The following is an 18333-nucleotide window of genomic DNA, read 5'->3' as shown; positions in this document are numbered from 1 at the left end:
TAAAAAAGAATTAAAATACATGGCTTTTAGATTTTTGGTACGTATATTAAGAATTGGGTACAAATTGCAATGTCTGTGTACTGATCTTCAGCACAACCAATGAAATCTCAATTACAAAAGAAAAAAAGGGCCAGGTGCGGTGGCTCACTCCTGTAACCCCAGCACTTTGGGAGGCTAAGGCAGGCAGATCACGAGGTCAGGAGTTCGAGACCAGCCTGACCAATATAGTGAAACCCCGTCTCTACTAAAAATACAAAAATTAGCCGGGCATGGTGGCAGGCACCTGTAAGCCCAGCTACTCGGGAGGCTGAGGCAGGAGAATCGCTTGAACCTGAGAGGCAGGTTGTAGTGAGGTGAGATGGTGCCACAGCACTCCAGCCTGGGTGACGGAATGAGACTCTCAAAAAAAAGAAGAAATACTCATGAATAGAGATTTATGGGTAAAAAAAGCTGATTATAGCATAATGGTGAAGCTAAATATATAAATAATCAATCTGGATGAGATAAAAAATTATACTGAGCTGGGCGTGGTGGCTCACGCCTATAATCCCAGCACTTTGGGAGGCTGAGGCAGGCGGATCACGAGGCCAGGAGTTCGAGACCAGCCTGACCAACATGGTGAAACGCTGTTTCTACTAAAAATACAAAAATTAGCCGGGCATGGTGGCGCACGCCTGTAATCCCAGCTACTCAGGAGGCCGTGGCAGGAGGATCACTTGGACCTGGGAGGCGGAGGTCACAGTGAGCCGAGATTGTGCCACTGTACTCCAGCCTGGGCGACAGAGCAAGACATTTCAAAAAAAAAAAAAAAAGTTATGATACTGTGTAGTTGGTAAAAAGAATGTGGTCAGTCTACATGCTGTGGAATGATGTCCAAGTTGTATTTATTAATGAAAAAAAAAACTAGGATGAAGTATGAGTCCATTTACATGAGTATGTATTTTAAATATAAATAGACTCATAAAATCTAGGCTGGGTGTTGTGGCGCATGCCTGTAATCCCAGCACTTTGGGAGGCCGAGATGGATTGCTCGAGCCCAGGAATTCAAAACCACCCTTCGAAACATGGCAAAACCCCACATCTACAAAAACAAACAAACAAACAAAAACCAAAAATTAGCCAGGCATGGAGTCCCAGCTACTCGGGAAGTTGAGGTGGGAGAATCACTTGAGCCAGGGAGGTCAAGACTGAAGTGAGCTGTAATCATGCCACTGTACTCTATCCTGGGCAACAGAGTGAGACCCCGACTCAAAAAAAAAAAAAAAAAAAAAAAAAAACCCTGAAAAGATACACATTAAACTTTAATTTTAAAGATTACCCCTGAGAAATGAGAAGGAGTCAGGCTAACAGTCACATTTTCTGTTTTTCTTCTGTAATGTGTAATTTTTTTTCACAACAGTAAACATTATTCATACATTTCATTATACTTAAAATTTGTGATAGAAGTGAATTTTGCTTATTTTAACTCTGAATGTTTTAGTAAACAAAATATGTTCTGTGGAAGATTTTTCTGAGTTCTGTCATGTTTCTAGTTTTTCTATCTAAGACCTCAATATTCATTTCTAAAGACTCTTATTACCTTTTAAAATTGAGCATTGGTCATATCTGATATATTTCTGAACCCCTCCATCCCTGTGGATCTGTTTTTGAATGTCTGACTCTATTCTAGAGGTTAGAGTTTCGCTCACCATAACATCCCTGTAATCTGTTCTGTATGTCTTACCATCAGACTACTTAGATAAGTGTAACACCATAAACATTTGAGCATTGTTTTAAGCTTTTAATTTTCCACGTTTACAGAGGCATTAGAGAATATTCATTCTTTTTAACTAACTAGTAGATCCCCTCTTAACTAACTAGTAGATCCCCTCTTTTTTTTTTTTTTTTTTTTTGAGATAGAGTCTTGCTCTGTCACCCAGGCTGGAGTGCCGTGGCACAATCTCGGCTCACTGCAACCTCTGCCTCCTGGGCTCAAGCGATTCTCCCACCTCAGCCTCCCTAGTAGCTGGTACTATAGGTGCATGTCACCACACCTGGCTAATTTTTTTTATTTTTGGTAGAGATAGGGTTTCACCATGTTGCTCAGGCTGGCCTCAAACTCCTGAGCTCAAGTGATGTGCCTGCCTCAGCTTCCCAAAGTCTAGGATGACAGGTATGAGTCACTGCACCGGGCCATAGATCCTATTTTTATTGATCCTTTGTTCACTTTAAGGCAGGGGTCCCCAACCCCCAGGCAACAAGCTACTGGTTTGTGGCCTGTTAGGAACCAGGCCACAGAGCAGGAGGTGAGTAGGGCGAGTGAGCATTACCGCCTGAGCTCCACCTCCTGTCGGATCAGTGGTGGCATTAGTTTCCCATAGGAATGCAAACTCCATTGTGAACTGCATATGGGAGGGATCTTCTAGCTTGTGTACTCCTTATGAGAATCTAAAGCCTGATGATCTGAGGTGGGACAGTTTCATCCCTGTAAACCATCCCCCACCCTGTCTGTGGAAAAATTGTCTTCCACAATTGTCCCTGGTGCCAGAAAGGTTGGGGACTGCTGCTTTAGGGGATGCTGGACCTAACTTCTGGTAATACAAAGAGGCAATTTCATGTTTCATGTAATTTTCTGAGGCTTTTTTAGGAAATCTTACTTGAGTTATGCACTGAAAAAATAATGTTTTTTGCCATTTTTATTAACTTGCAAGTACTGTTTGCTTATTGGGTGAGATGACTCGGTTATGTTAACTGTCTCCTCAGTAACTAGAACTAGAGGTTTGGAGCCGTGTGTCAGTAGGACCCTATGTGATGATGCTTGACTTCTGTATCTGCACTGTTCAGTCCAGTAGCCACTAGCCATGTGTGATGTCAGACATTTGACATGAGGGCAATGTGAGTAAGGAACTGAATTTTTGATTTTTGATTTTTGATTTTTGATTTAAATTGAGTTTTAAGTAACCACATGTGGCTAGTAGCTATATAGTAGAGCGGGTTTAGACAATGTCCTTCAACGTTTTTCTCTTTGCTTACTGATACATACAAAAGAGCTATGTGAATTTTTTTCGTGTAATTTCTCTTTCCTTTTTTTTTTTTTTTTTTTTTTTGACGGAGTCTCACTCTTGCCAGGCTGGAGTACAATGGCGCGATCTTGGCTCACTGCAACCTCCGCTTCCCTGGTTCAAGCGATTGTCCTGCCTCAGCCTCCCGAGTAGCTGGGATTACAGGCATGTGCCACCATGCCCAGCTAAGTTTTGTATTTTTTTTAGTAGAGACAGGGTTTCACCATGTTGGCCAGGATGATCTTGATCTCCTGACCTCGTGATCTGCCCGCCTCGGCCTCCCAAAGTGTTGGGATTACAGGCATGAGCCACCACACCCGGCCTAATTTCTCTTTTCTCTTCATTGAACTAGAAAAACATTGTTCTGTTTTTCGTAATGTTCCATAGTTACAAAAGCTATAACAAACATAATTATATTGGTCTTTTTCTTCATTATGTTTTCTGACATATCTGAAAATAAGCAGTGATCCCAGGTAGATAATCATGTTAATCATAGCAGACCAACGTTTGTGATATTTATTACATGCTTTTTTCAGAGATGGAAAATAATGTCCTGCAAGATGAGGATTGAACAGTTAAAACAAACAATATGTAAAGGAAACGAAGAAATGGAGAAAAGTAAGTATATCGCGTCCTTCCTTCCAGCCCTAGAAAGTGCCCACGTGGAATTTCATGGGATTAATAAACTAGAGGGACACAGAAAGAGAGGGAGGGGTGGGGCAGTGGCAACTTGGAGAATTTTGCTACTCGCCTTCATCTTTCCTTGTAAAACATTTGTATAAGGAATTTTTTTTAAATTAAATACACAATTATAGAGGCCTTAAATAACCAGATTCTTTTCTCAATTTAAAAAGTTGGCCAGGCATGGTAGCTTATGCCTGTAATCCCAGCACTTTGGGAGGCTGAGGTGGGTGGATCACCTGAGGTCAGGAGTTCGAGACCAGCCTGGCCAACATGGCAAAACCCCGTCTCTACCAAAAATACAAAACTTAGCCAGGCGTGGTGGCAGGCGCCTGTAATCCCAGTCACTTGGGAGGCTGAGGCAGGAGAATTGCTTGAACTCGGGAGGCAGAGGTTGTGGTAAGCCAAGATCGTGCCATTGCACTCCAGCCTGGGCAACAAGAGCGAAACTCAGTCTCAAAAAAAAAAAAAAAAAAAAAAGTTAAGGAATATATGTTCCTATTTGCCTTGGCTAACAGGAAGCTCAGAGTCTAACTTGGTACTCACTTGTAATAATTATTGGCTCATGCCAGAAGCACAGAATGTTGTTTGTGTTTTTTTTGTTTTTTTTCCCTTAGTGAGTCTCCGCATTGTAATCTGTATTAATTTTACCTCATATTTGTACACTTTATACTTTATCATAGGTCGTTGTCAAAATGAATTCTCTTAGAAATCCTACATCCTTAACCCATTTCCCACTTGCCTCAGGAATACTCTTGTTTCTAATCCTAATGTAACATCATATGCATTTCTGTTACATTAGGATTAGAGACAAGTTTTGTTTAGAAATAACTCCAAGAACAGTTTTTTTTTTTGGTTTTTTTTTTTTTTCGCTCTGTTACCCAGGCCGGAGTGCAGTGGTGCAATCTCAGCTCACTGCAAGCTCTGCCTCCCGGGCAAAAACAGTTTTTATATTTTATTTTCACATTGAAAATCAGATTTACTTCAGACTCAAAGAGCGTGTTTATGTAACATTAAATGAGCGCCAGCAGCAAGCTGCAGTCCATGAATTTCTGAAGATCACTGTTTAAAGTTTAGAATGAGTCACCATCAGACCTCGTGAATTCTTTTTCTTGTCTACTCATTGCTTCCAGAAGCAAGTCTTTTATAGTGACATGTAATGGTATAAAGCCTCCGCTGAAAACATTTGTCCTAATAAAGTGCTCACGTGGAGTTTCACGGGATTACTAAACTAGACAATTAGGGCAGCTCAGTGAACAGTGCACAGAACTATATAGAACCTACTTTCCACCCAGTCTTGTATGCATTCTCCAAAGGCTCTGGTTCAGTAGCAACATAAAAACCCATTCCTTAACATTAGTTCACCCTCTCCTCATCTTCCCGTGATATTCAGGGCTTTGCCACCGGGCATCTGTGAACCTCCTGAAATTGCTGAATTTACTGAGCATGTGTGTTTCTCTGATGAGCAAGTTAAAAGCTCTGATCAGCTCTTTGTAACACATTCCTAACTCCCAAAAACAAAAACAACCACCACAAAGAATTAGACATAGATCTAAAGGAGTGGACCCTATAACAGTGGTTTCCATCCCTAGCAAATCATCAGTAACCTGGTGACCCTTTTAAAATCTAGAGAGAGAACCCTAGGATCTATCCTGGACTTAGGAAAATGATCACATGCTTGAATGTTATGGCAATGTCAGATCGCCATGTTGAAGAAAATAGCTTCCATGTGCTTACTCTGTATTTCTCTCCTCCTCTCCTCATGACCGGTAACAGTTTACAGATGGGCCCAGGTCTAGAAGCCACACTTTGAGTAGTACTACTCCACGTGGTTCTGATGACCTGCCAGGGTTGGGAACTGTTGCTCTTTTAGAATGTACATGTAGTCTCCTTCCCACCCTCTAGACCAGACTTAAAAAATTTGTAAACAATTTTAAAGGTGTTAATGGATTCCAGAAACTATGCTTGGACTCATGCTTAAGAGCTTGTTGTTGAATTACACCATGTATTCACGGAAGGGCACACATTATAAATTGTAGAGACTGATGAATTACTTCTCTAGAATCTTTTGACTTAAGGTTTCATGATATATGGTATAATACAGATAGGGCATAGATAGGGAAGTTAGGTTATATGCAATTGCAGTGTTGAGTTGATCTGTGCTGTAGTCAGAGTTACTTATCTAAAGAAGCAAGAGTAGATTATACAGCACCAAACATTTTGATGTTTATGGGGAGATGGTGGGGAGAGAGGATGACTGGGTGCTGAGTCTGCACTGAGTGCAGATGGGGTGACTGATGATTTCCTGCCACCTGCAAGTGGTCATGATAATAAATTTGAAATGGATCCTCCCCAAAAATTCTGACCACTGTATGACTCAGGATCATGGCTGGATAGATTCATTTCAGCACTTGTAAAGAGCTCAGTAAAGATAATGAAAATGAGTTAGCATGTGATGGAACCAAGAGACTGAACCTTTAGGACATTCACATTGAGCAGGATGGCAAAGAGATGTTGTTGTTGTTGTTGTTTTGAGATGGTGTCTCGCTCTGTCGCCCAGGCTGGAGTGCAGTGGCACGATCTCGGCTCACTGCAATCTTCACCTCTCAGGTTCAAGCAATTCTCTTGCCTCAGCCTCCCAAGTAGCTGGGATTACAAGCACCCATCACCACACCTGGCTGATAGTTGTTTCAAAACTGTAAGAAATCGACCGGGTGCAGTGGCTCACACCTATAATCCCAGCACTTTGGGAGGCCAACGCGGGCAGATCACATTGAGGTCAGGAGTTCGAGATCAGCCATGGTCAAACTCCATCTCTACTAAAAATACAGAAATTAGCTGGGTATGGTGGCCTGTGCTTGTAATCCTAGCTACTCGGGATGCTGAGTCAGGAGAATCACTTGAACCCAGGAGGTGGAGGTTGCAGTAAGCCGAGATTGTGCCACTGCACTCTAGCCTGGGCGACAAGAGCGAAACTCCATCTCAAATAAAAAAACTGTCAGAAATCTCATGCATGCAACCAAATACCTAAGTTCAGTGGTGCTCAGTGAAAGAGGGTGGGAGGGTGATTGGGACCCACAGACATTTATCAGGTGCCTTTTATACCCTAGTTAGGAGACAGCAAGGCTTCGGTGGGACCTCATGTGAGGAACCAAGAGCTATGTGCCATCAGAAGAGTCCTAACACATTACCGTAGGGTGCCAAGGAGCAAAAGGTCTAGGGAATATTTACGGAGGGCGGCCTCCCTGAATGAGTAAAATTTGAACATTTGGAAAACAGGAGCAAATAGATAGCCTGAGAGTTAGGGAGTGATGACTGGTTCAGCATTCATCCATCCATGCTTTCAGGTGGTTCCATCTTACAGAAAGGATTTGAAATATGTTGCAGTTGAGTACAGCTAGAGCGAAGGGTGTGCAGAGGGGAACTGTGGGATATGTACCAATTTGGAGGAGGCCTTGAGGCTGAGGGGTTTGCTCTGTATTAGACAGGCAGTGGAGAAACACTGAGCATTGACTATAATTTGTAAAGTTTGAGCAAATGAAAGAGGGCATGAAGGCTTGAAGTTGAGCCATGCTGGAGATAGGCAGAGTGTTGGTGAGCGTTAACTAGGATTGTGATAGTAGGAATGAAAGAAAGGCCTCGATAGAAAGACTTGGACTGGGAATGGAATTGACCATCGAGGGGTTGATTAGGCAGTAGACAAGTCAAACATAATCTTGAAGTAGGGAAACTGGAAAAGATGTTCCTGGAAAAATAATGAACTTGATTTTGAACTTGGGTTTAAGTTGCCTAAGCAGCTCCTAGGTATCTGTCTGAAAGTTGACAGCTTGTTTTTGTCATTCAAGTGAAGTTTAGCTACAGCCCAACAGCCCTAGCAGGTGTAAGATCCAGAACCCGAAGGAACTCCACAAAAAGAACCTACGTCTGACAGGACGAGTGTATGTCTCCTTGTGGTTGTGTGGCCAGCACTTAAAATGCGGGCATATGTGTTCTGGATACCTCACCAGATATGTTCCCACCCACCCTGCTGGTGGCTGCCACACTCCACTGTGACTTTGCAGAGCTCTTGGGCTGTTTCTGTTGCCCTTCTCCTCTACTGGATGACCACCTGCTGTGAGATTATACCTGGGTTCTCTGATTATAGCCCAGGGCACACCTAAGAAGTTTGTAAGGAAATCAGATAGCCAGTCAGTTTTTCAAACTTGAATTAGATATCTTTTCTGCCCAACATGACTATTCTTTGGTGCGCACTGTAGGAAAATTAGGTCCTTCCTGTGCTAAACTTAAACTCGATAGTCGTTGAGTGACTCCTTTTACTAATGGTGATTACAAATAGAGATCCAGAGTCATTTTAATCATGGTTCTCTTTGCTTTATGTGTAATATCTACTTGAACTAAACTCTCAGAATTTCCACTTAGTGAACATTAGTTGATTTTATTGAGGTTTTTCTTTCAGTTTAGATTGCAAGGGAAAACACGTGTGTTTGCAGGGCGGAGCTCTGCAGTACACAGGAACTGTTTGCAAAGATAATTGTTGGGTGTGATTTATTTATTTTAGATTCTGAAGGCCTTCTCAAAACCAAGGAAAAGAATCAGAAGCTTTACAGTCGAGCACAACGGCACCAAGAGAAAAAGGAGAAGATTCAGAGGCATAATCGCAAACTTGGTGACCTGGTAGAAAAAAAGACCATTGACTTAAGAAGTCATTATGAGCGTCTGGCAAATCTTCGACGATCCCATATATTAGAGCTCACCTCTGTCATTTTTCCAATCGAGGAAGTAAAGACTGGTGTGAGGTACATTAAGCAAGTCTTTTGACTCCAGGAATAGATCAAGTTCCAAATACTTTTTAAAGTATGTCATTACCTCATTTATTGGGCCTTATTCTAGGGTCATTGGTTTTCCTGGTGATGGAACATAAGTCTTATCTGCTTCAACAAACAGTACGCACTGCACAGAGCTGGGGAGGCAGCCAGGCGAGGGGTGGGGCCCAGGCTTGTGTACTCTCCTGGAGCTTCTAGATGGGGTGCTGACTCACTCTTGATTAAGAACCATCTGATGGCTGGTAGTGGTGGCTCATGCCTGTAATCCCAGCACTTTGGGAGGCCAAGGCAGACGGATCACCTGAAGTCAGAAGTTTGAGACCAACCTGGCCAACATGGCAAAACCCTGTCTCTACTAAAAATACAAAAATTAGCCAGGCGTGGTGGCGCATGCCTATAGTCCCAGCCAGTTGGGAGGCTGAGGCAGGAGAATCGCTTGAACCCGGAGGCCGAGGTCGCAGTGAGCTAAGATTGTGCCACTGCACTCCAGCCTGGGTGACAGAGCAAGACTCTGTCTCAAATAAACAAAGAAAGAACCATCTGATGGGCGATATTGGGCCATTTATTCGTTGTGTGTTGTGGGGCATGTTCTTGGACCTCAAAATCTTGATTACCTTGTCTAATAAATGGAGATTTAAAAATGCCTTTTTCACAGAGAAATCATGACCAAATATATAAGAAAACATCTGGAGCTTGGGGTCTCTGATATGGTAGGCACTACATGTTGACTTAGACTTTTCCTGGTGACTGCTACTTATTGTGTTAACTGTTATCGAGCACTGAATACTGTGACTTTAGTCTTAGGCGGTAGTGCATGGATAACCTCTGGTGGGATGGACAGGACAGTGATTCCCCCATCTGGCTCTTCATCTGAGAAATAGAGGTTCCAGAGGGCACCCCTCCAACCTCCCAGTCCATCTTGTAATACTTCTGTATCTTGAAACTTCCCTGATGCTGCTGCTGGTCAGCAGATTTGGAAACTACCACCGAAGGCTTCCGTTTTATTCAACCACAAGCCACCAGACTGCTCTATTGAGGATTTTCCTGTCTCTTCTGACTGTTCTCACTCTCCAGCACCTTTTCCTGGAAACTGACACTCACTGGACTGTTGCTAGTTTCATAACTATTCTCTCCAGTCCGTCCTTTAGTCTGTTACCAGAGTTGGCTTCCTAAAAACCAAAAAGACTGACGGCTGCTTCCAGCTTGAAAAGCGGCTCTCTGAGTCTTAAGTATTTTGTCATTAGTAAGAGTTGGCAAATAGAAAAATAAAAAGGCAGATTCAAAATAGAGCAGAATAGAAAGTTTTTAGGAGACTAACAGCTGAGTGCAATGTGTGATGTTGGATCCTGAACCCCAAAAGAGATATTAGCAGGACAGTTGGAGATAATTGAATAAGGTCTATAAATTAGTTAATAGTGTTGTAGCAGTGCTAATTATCTGGTTGTGATTATTGTATAATATTTTCCTGAATTGATACTTTGGGGAAGTTGAGCAAAGTGTATACAGGGAAACTTTAAAATTCTTGCAACTTTTCTGTAAGGCTGACATTTTTTCAAAAAGAAAATACACACACGAAGAGAAAACATGAAAAAAAAACTATTTCTGTGCTGTTTTAATATTTTATTTAGTGTATATTATTATATGCCATTAATTTTTTTTAAAAGAAATTGGTGGTTTTAAAGTTATCCTTCTAATAAGGTTTCTTGTTTTCATTTCTCTCAACTTCTTGTGGGAGAAGGGAGACATAGCAGTACAGCTCATAACTGGCCACAGTCTTATCTGTGACAGGCGGTAGCAGTTATTTTACACGTATGTTGTGGCAGAAGGAAAGATATGAAGAACCCCTGGCCGAGAGGACACACTCTAAATTTGGTGCAGCACATAAGGCCCTTCCCAGTCTGCCTGCTTCCTACCTGCTTTCCCAGTACCGTCTCCTGGCACTTCCCTTGTGCATCCCACACACCAGCCACACTGAACATCTCTGTTCCCCAGGCACACTGTGTTCTTCCCCCTCAGTGCGTTTGTACCTGCTGTGACTTCTTATGGTGGGTTTGTTTTTTTTGCTTTTTTATTTGAGAGGGAGTTTTGAGAGGGAGTCTCATTCTGTTGCCCAGGCTGGAGCACAGTAGTATGATCATAGCTCATTATAACCTTGAATTCCTGGGCTCAGGCAGTCCACCTGCCTTGACCTTTGAAAGTGCTGGAATTACAGGCATGAGCCATCATAGCGGCTTGTTGTTATTTTTTGTTGTTCGTTTTTGTTTTTTGTTTTTTTTTTTTTTTGAGATGGAGTCTCGCTCTGTCACCCAGGCTGGAGTGTAGTGGCGTGATCTTGGCTCACTGCAACCTCTGCCTCCCAGGTTCAAGCAATTCTCCCGCCTTAGCCTCCCGAATAGCTGGGATTACAGGCGCCCACCACCACACCTAGCTAATTTTTGTATTTTTAGTAGCAATGGCGTTTCACTCTGTTGGCCAGGCTGGTCTCGAATTCCTGACCTCAAGTGATCTGCCCACCTCAGCCTCCCAAAGTGCTGGGATTACAGGTGTGAGTCTCACCACACCTAGCCCTATTGTTTCTTTTTTTCCCCCCGAATATTTTCGGTCCTCGGTTAGTTCGAGACATGGAACCTGTGAATACGGGGTTGGCTGTGGCGTGGGAAGCATGCGTAAGGCCCTTGTGCTGCACACTGAAGTGCCATTGCTGGCTCGAGGAAAAGCACTTGAGAGACTGAGCTGCACGCTGAACTAGCTGCTGTTTTTGTGGGATGCTATTTTTACGTGAAAGAACAACAGAAAGACTTGAGTATTAAAGGGAGTTTTAAAAATGTAGAACAGTTTCACTCTTTACTAATTTTTTGTTTTGAAAAAGATTATTTTCATAAAAATGTATAATAGGTTTATTGGTATTTTTGAATGAATTATTTATGTTTTTCTCAGTATTTCTACTTCAGTAAGTATCAGTAATCTAACCCATATAAACAAAAGTTCTTTGGGATTCCAAAGTGTTTTAAGCATGTAGAGAGGTGTTGAGACCAAGTAGTTTGAGAACCTAATATGTTCAGCCCTACCTCATGGTTCCGTCTTCCTCACATACAGCTGGTTTGATCTTCCTCTCTGATGGCAAGCTCTTTTCTACATATATTCCAGTTAAATTCCTGGCCGGGCATGGTGGCTCACAACTGAAATATTTGCACTTTGGCTGGTCACGGTAGCTCATGATTATAATCTCAGCACTTTCAGAGGATTGCTTGAGGCCAGGAGTTCACGACCAGCCTGGGCAACAAAGTGAGACCCCATCTCTACAAAAAAAAATTTTTTAAGTTAGCCAGATGTGGTAGGTACCTGTAGTCTCAGCTCCTTAGGAGGCTGAGGCAGGAGGATCTCTGGAGTCCAGGAGTCAAGGCTTCAGTGAGCTATGATTGCCTCTGTCACTGCACTCGCTGTTGGGTAACAGAGTGACACCCATCTCTAAACATAAAAAATAAAAATGTAATGTAAAATTCCCATGTCCATAGGCAGCTTTTCGATGTTCTAGCATGTCTGGCAGGTCTGTTGCATGCCCTTAAAACCCTCTCTCTTGAAATCCATATGTGTCTTCCTACTTGTAGAGACCCCGCAGATGTGTCTTCAGAGAGTGACAGTGCCATGACCTCCAGCACTGTGAGCAAGCTCGCCGAAGCCCGTAGGACAACTTACCTCTCAGGACGATGGGTCTGTGACGACCACAACGGAGACACCAGCATCAGCATTACAGGGCCTTGGATTAGCCTCCCTAACAATGGGGACTACTCTGCCTACTACAGCTGGGTGGAGGAGAAGAAAACAACCCAGGGGCCTGGTGAGAAGCAGCATATCCTTTGAAATGTATATATAGAGATAGTTATAGGTAAAATTGACATAACAAAATGAATAACTTTCAAGTGAACAATTCAGGGGCATTTAGTACATTCACAGCACTGTGCTCCCATCACCTCTGTGTTGTTTCAAAACATTTTGATTATCCCAGACAGAAACCCCATGACATGAACGTGTCACATTCCCCCACTCTCCCTTCCCCTCAGCTCCTGGCAACCACACATCGCTTTCTGTGTCTATAGATTTGCCTGTTCTGGGCAACTTATATAAATGGAATCACAGAATATATAGCTTTTTGTGTCGGACTTCTTTCACTTAGCATAATGTTTTCAAGGTTCATCCACATGATATGTATAGTGTTTCATTCCTTTTCATGGTTGAATAATATTCCATTGTGTGGATAAGCCACATGTTGTTTATTCATCACTTGATGGACTGAAAACATTTTTTAGATGTCTCATCTTTTGGGGGTTAATATTGCCTTGTTTATGTAAGAAGCCATTATTTAAAGAAGTATATTTCACCTGTTGAGACCCGTATTTTTAGAGTATAACTTTGTAATGTGTTTTAGTAGTCCTAAATGGAGATTGAAAGGTCCCGATGGAAAAACCCTTTAAGACCCCTGCAGTTTCTCTTTGGTGGAGAAAGATTGTTCATTTAGTCACTCAGTAAATATTTAGTGAGCTCATGCTTTGTGTTATGCACATTGCCGGGTACTGGAGATAAAAAGGTGACCGAGACAGATGTGGCCCTTTGCCCTTCTCAGGGGAGAAAGGTAGGAAGCAAGTAAATGATCAAGGTGCTGTCCATTGAGTGGGTGCCGTGGAAGGAACTAGGGGAGCATCCTTGGGTGGGGTGGGGTACAGAGGAAGGGATGACTCTTCCGTAGGGTTGTCAGGAGAGGCCTTTCTGGGGAGGTGACATTCAAGTTGAGCCTTTATTGTTTTGATATTACATTATCAGGTTCACGCAGGTCAGACTTTAATTTCATTTTTGCTGGGTCTATTTAGGCCCATTTGCCCTGTTACATTGCTCTCAGCAAAAAAAAAAAATACAAATAAGGGACTATTTATGTCTGGTCATGGAGCGTCTATTGAGTAAGCACTAAAACGTAACAGTGCTATCGTGATAAAATCATAAATGATAAACTCTTGGCTCATTAGTAGTTTTGCTGGAATTAAGGTTTTGTACATGGTGGTTGTTTTCCTACTGCAGACATGGAGCAGAGTAACCCTGCCTACACCATCAGTGCTGCGCTGTGCTATGCAACTCAGCTGGTCAACATTTTGTCTCATATACTTGATGTAAATCTTCCCAAAAAGCTGTGCAACAGGCAAGTAATTGAAGGTGGTAATGTCATCTTTATCATGGCTCTTTCGGGTTTCTATCTTGTCCATATTTATTCCAGTAAACCAAAAATAAGAATGTAAGTATTATCAAGACAAAGAAGGTCAGATTGAAATATTGAGATTAATTTCAAAAGCCTTATGTGCAGATTAGTTTCATTATCTTACAATTGTACATGAAGCCTTCGAGAAGATCACAGAGAATATAAAGGGGAGTACCAGGATGTTCAGAGGGTTTGCTGCAGATCCTCATGTGTTAAATTGTAGCTGTTGAATTCTTTGGTTTTTGTTGTTGTTTTGAGACAGTCTTGCTCTGTTGCCCAGGCCAGAGTGCAGTGGCACAATCTCTGCTCACTGCAACCTCCCCCTCACAATTTCAGGCAATCCTCCCACCTCAGCCTGTTGCGTAGCTGGGTTACAGGCACCCACCACCACGCCTGGCTAATGTTTGTATTTTTAGGAGTGAGGGGTGTTTTGCCATGTTGGCCAGGCTGCTCTTGAACTCCTGACCTCAAGTGATCCGCCTGCCTTGGTCTCCCAAAGTGCTGGGATTACAGGTGAGCCACTGTGCCCTGCCCTGAATTCTTTTTGTTTGTTGTTGTTGTTTTTTTCTTAATGAAAAACTCCCATGGTTTAAAATTCAAAACATTTATACAAAAACTAGCTGGGCGTGGTGGCCTGTGCCTGTAATCCCAGCTATTTGGAGGCTGAGGCAGGAGAATCACTTGAACCCGCGAGCTGGAGGTTGCAATGAGCCGAGATCACACCACTGCACTCCAGCCTGAGTGTCAGAGTGAGACTCCGTCTCAAAAGTAAATAAAGAAAATTCAAAAAATTTAAAGATACACAGTCTACCCAGTTTGCACTACAACCTTCCTACTACCCTCCAGCTATCATTGCATTTCAAGCATGTATAAACATATTATTACTGTCTTCTCCCACTTAAAAAAAATTCTTTTTAATTTTTTTTAAAAACTAAAAGTTTGCTTTCTTCTTTTTTCTTGAGACAGGGATTCTCATTCTGTCGCCCAGGCTGGAGTGCAGTGGCGCCATCTCAGCTCACTGCAACTTCCATCCCGCCCCAGGCCCAAGCGATCCTCGCACCTCAGCCTCCCGAGTAGCTGGGACTACAGTGCACGCTACCACACCTGGCTAATTTGTTTTGTATTTTTTTTGTATGAGACAGGGTCTCCCTATGTTACCCAGGCTGGTCTTGAACTCCTGGGCTCAAGTGATCCCCCCTCCCCTGCCTCCCACAGTGCTGGGATTACAGGCATGAGCCACTGCACCCAGCCATCATCTTCCCCCTTTAAATAAACACAGATGGTAGTATGCTATACTATGGTGTTATACACTTTGCTGTAAACATTTTTAGTTATGTAACAAACATTTATGAAGTACCTACTGTGTGCCAGCACTGGAGGATACGTTGGTGACAAAAAAATAATCCCTGCCCTCTTGGAGCTCACATTTTCATGGAGGGCCCAGCATAAATAGTAAACAAATCAATAGCACGTCACATGGCAGTAAGTGCTGTAGAGAACATTAAAACAGGATGAGAGGGCCAGGTATGGTGGCTCATGCCTGCCTGTAATCCCAGCACTTTGGGAAGCTGAGGCAGGAGGATCACTTAAGCTCAGGAGTTCGAGACCAGCCTGGGAAACATAGTGAGACCTTGTTGCTACTAAAAATAAAAAAAAATTAGCTGGGTGTGGTGACACACACCTATAGTCCCAGCTACTCGGGAGGCTGAGGTGGGAGGATCGCTTGAGCCCAGGAGATTGAGGCTACAGGCTGTAGTGAGCTGTGATCATGCCAGTGCACCCCAGCCTGGGTGACAGAGTGAGACCCTGCCTAAAAAACAAAAAAGGTAAGAGAAAGAGAATGTGGTGAGAGAGGGGCTTGCTGTGTTTGAGTGGGCAGGTGTGTGGTCATAGGGGAACTGAGGGAGGGAGGGAGTAAGCAGGCTGTGTGGACCCCTAAGGAAAGAGGCTGTGGGCAAAAAGAATGGCAGCTGCAAAGTCCTGGATAGAATAACGAGGGCAGAGAAGAAGATGGGGTGCAAATCTTGCGGGCCTCATAGGGCTGTTGTAAGCCTCTGACTGCCATTCTGCATAAAGCAGATGACAGTTGTATAGTTTACCTTTCTGTACAGGTGTCAAGATCTTACCAGTCTGCTGTTGATGCTTCAAGAAATAATCTTGTACATTTTTCATTTCATTAGTGTGCAGATATTTGTGTAGAATAAATGTCCTGAAGTGGAATTGCTTGGTCAAAGGGTATGTGCCTTCGTAATGTGTATAGGTGCAGTGTAATTGTTCTCTGAGGGGAATGGTGTTTTCTTAGAAAGTCCTTAAGTGCAATTTACTAAGGAGTCAAAGGGCACAGAGTATGTGCTATACCTAATTGTACTGTAAATGAAAATCTTAACATACAATTTTCTCAAAAAAATACAACTTTATAAATTGTATATTTGTTTTACAGTGAATTTTGTGGCGAAAATCTAAGCAAGCAGAAATTTACTCGAGCAGTGAAGAAACTGAATGCAAATATTCTTTACCTTTGTTTTTCTCAGGTATGAAAAATAGGTTGTGAACTAATTTTTACTTTGTTAAATAATTGAAAATATTAATCAATTCTTTAATTGTTTTTTTTTTAGCATGTAAATTTAGATCAGTTACAACCACTGCATACCCTCAGGAATCTAATGTACCTGGTCAGCCCGAGCTCTGAACACCTAGGCAGGTAAGAAGGTATTTGTTGCTTTTCTCTAAGTGTTTTTGTGACTCCTGTTAGAGGAGTGATATATTGGCATAGTAGAGTCGTGTTCCCTAATCCCAAACTCCTCAAACCGGACAAAAATTGCGGAGTCCCATACAGAAAGAAACAAGGGTAATTATATTTGAACTTTTATGAGTTTTTTTCTGTAAACATGTCTTAGAAAAAATTAATATCAATCATTTTTAATACTAAAGCACAGTCGAAGAACCCACGTGTTCCTGGAGTGGTGCCTTTTTGTGCTCTCCCTGAAATCCAAAGGCCATGTCTTTGGATCTGCATCTATTCCTTCTCCAGCCCTTCCTGGACATAGACCCCTTTATAAAAAAGCTGGGAACTCTCTAGCCCTACCTAGTGTCTGCCCTGTTTCCTGCACATTTTCTTTTTTTTTTTTTTTTTTTTTTAAATTTATTTATTATTATTAAACTTCAAGTTGTAGGGTACATGTGCACAACGTGCAGGTTTGCTACATATGTATACTTGTGCCATGTTGGTGTGCTGCACCCATCAACTCGTCATTTACATCAGGTATAACTCCCAATGCAATCCCTCCCCCCTCCCCCCTCCCCATGATAGGCCCCGGTGTGTGATGTTCCCCTTCCCGAGTCCAAGTGATCTCATTGTTCAGTTCCCACCTACGAGTGAGAACATGCGGTGTTTGGTTTTCTGTTCTTGTGATAGTTTGCTAAGAATGATGGTTTCCAGCTGCATCCATGTCCCTACAAAGGACACAAACTCATCCTTTTTTATGGCTGCATAGTATTCCATGGTGTATATGTGCCACATTTTCTTAATCCAATCTGTCACTGATGGACATTTGGGTTGATTCCAAGTCTTTGCTATTGTGAATAGTGCTGCAATAAACATACGTGTGCATGTGTCCTTATAGCAGCATAATTTATAATCCTTTGGGTATATACCCAGTAATGGGATGGCTGGGTCATATGGTACGTCTAGTTCTAGATCCTTGAGGAATCGCCATACTGTTTTCCATAATGGTTGAACTAGTTTACAATCCCACCAACAGTGTAAAAGTGTTCCTATTTCTCCACATCCTCTCCAGCACCTGTTGTTTCCTGACTTTTGAATGATCGCCATTCTAACTGGTGTGAGATGGTATCTCATTGTGGTTTTGATTTGCATTTCTCTGATGGCCAGTGATGATGAGCATTTTTTCATGTGTCTGTTGGCTGTATGAATGTCTTCTTTTGAGAAATGTCTGTTCATATCCTTTGCCCACTTTTGGATGGGGTTGTTTGTTTTTTTCTTGTAAATTTGTTTGAGTTCTTTGTAGGTTCTGGATATTAGCCCTTTGTCAGATGAGTAGATTGCAAAAATTTTCTCCCATTCTGTAGGTTGCCTGCTCACTCTGATGGTAGTTTCTTTTGCTGTGCAGAAGCTCTTTAGTTTGATGAGATCCCATTTGTCAATTTTGGCTTTTGTTGCCATTGCTTTTGGTGTTTTAGACATGAAGTCTTTGCCCATGCCTATGTCCTGAATGGTACTACCTAGGTTTTCCTCTAGGATTTTTATGGTATTAGGTCTAACATTTAAGTCTCTAATCCATCTTGAATTAATTTTCGTATAAGGAGTAAGGAAAGGATCCAGTTTCAGCTTTCTACTTATGGCTAGCCAGTTTTCCCAGCACCATTTATTAAATAGGGAATCCTTTCCCCATTTCTTGTTTCTCTCAGGTTTGTCAAAGATCAGATGGCTGTAGATGTGTGGTGTTATTTCTGAGGACTCTGTTCTGTTCCATTGGTCTATATCTCTGTTTTGGTACCAGTACCATGCTGTTTTGGTTACTGT

At 42.3% G+C, this 18333-nt stretch overlaps 1 protein-coding gene across 1 annotated transcript in view; it reads left to right on the top strand.

Annotated features, from left to right (window-relative positions):
• The window catches only part of ATG14 (autophagy related 14), a 49535-nt gene that overhangs the window by 17798 nt on the left and 13404 nt on the right, over window positions 1–18333 (top strand). Inside the window, exons 4-9 of the mRNA XM_073011001.1 lie at window positions 3578–3659; window positions 8281–8518; window positions 12154–12383; window positions 13616–13733; window positions 16231–16321; window positions 16406–16491. Coding sequence (XP_072867102.1) covers window positions 3578–3659; window positions 8281–8518; window positions 12154–12383; window positions 13616–13733; window positions 16231–16321; window positions 16406–16491 — 845 coding nt within the window. The remainder of the gene's footprint in view (window positions 1–3577; window positions 3660–8280; window positions 8519–12153; window positions 12384–13615; window positions 13734–16230; window positions 16322–16405; window positions 16492–18333) is intronic.

This window comes from Chlorocebus sabaeus, chromosome 24 (genome assembly GCF_047675955.1).
Source record: "Chlorocebus sabaeus isolate Y175 chromosome 24, mChlSab1.0.hap1, whole genome shotgun sequence".
NCBI classification, from domain to species: domain Eukaryota; kingdom Metazoa; phylum Chordata; class Mammalia; order Primates; family Cercopithecidae; genus Chlorocebus; species Chlorocebus sabaeus.
Note: the sequence above shows the minus strand (reverse complement) of the source record. Positions and strands in the feature narration are given on the sequence as shown.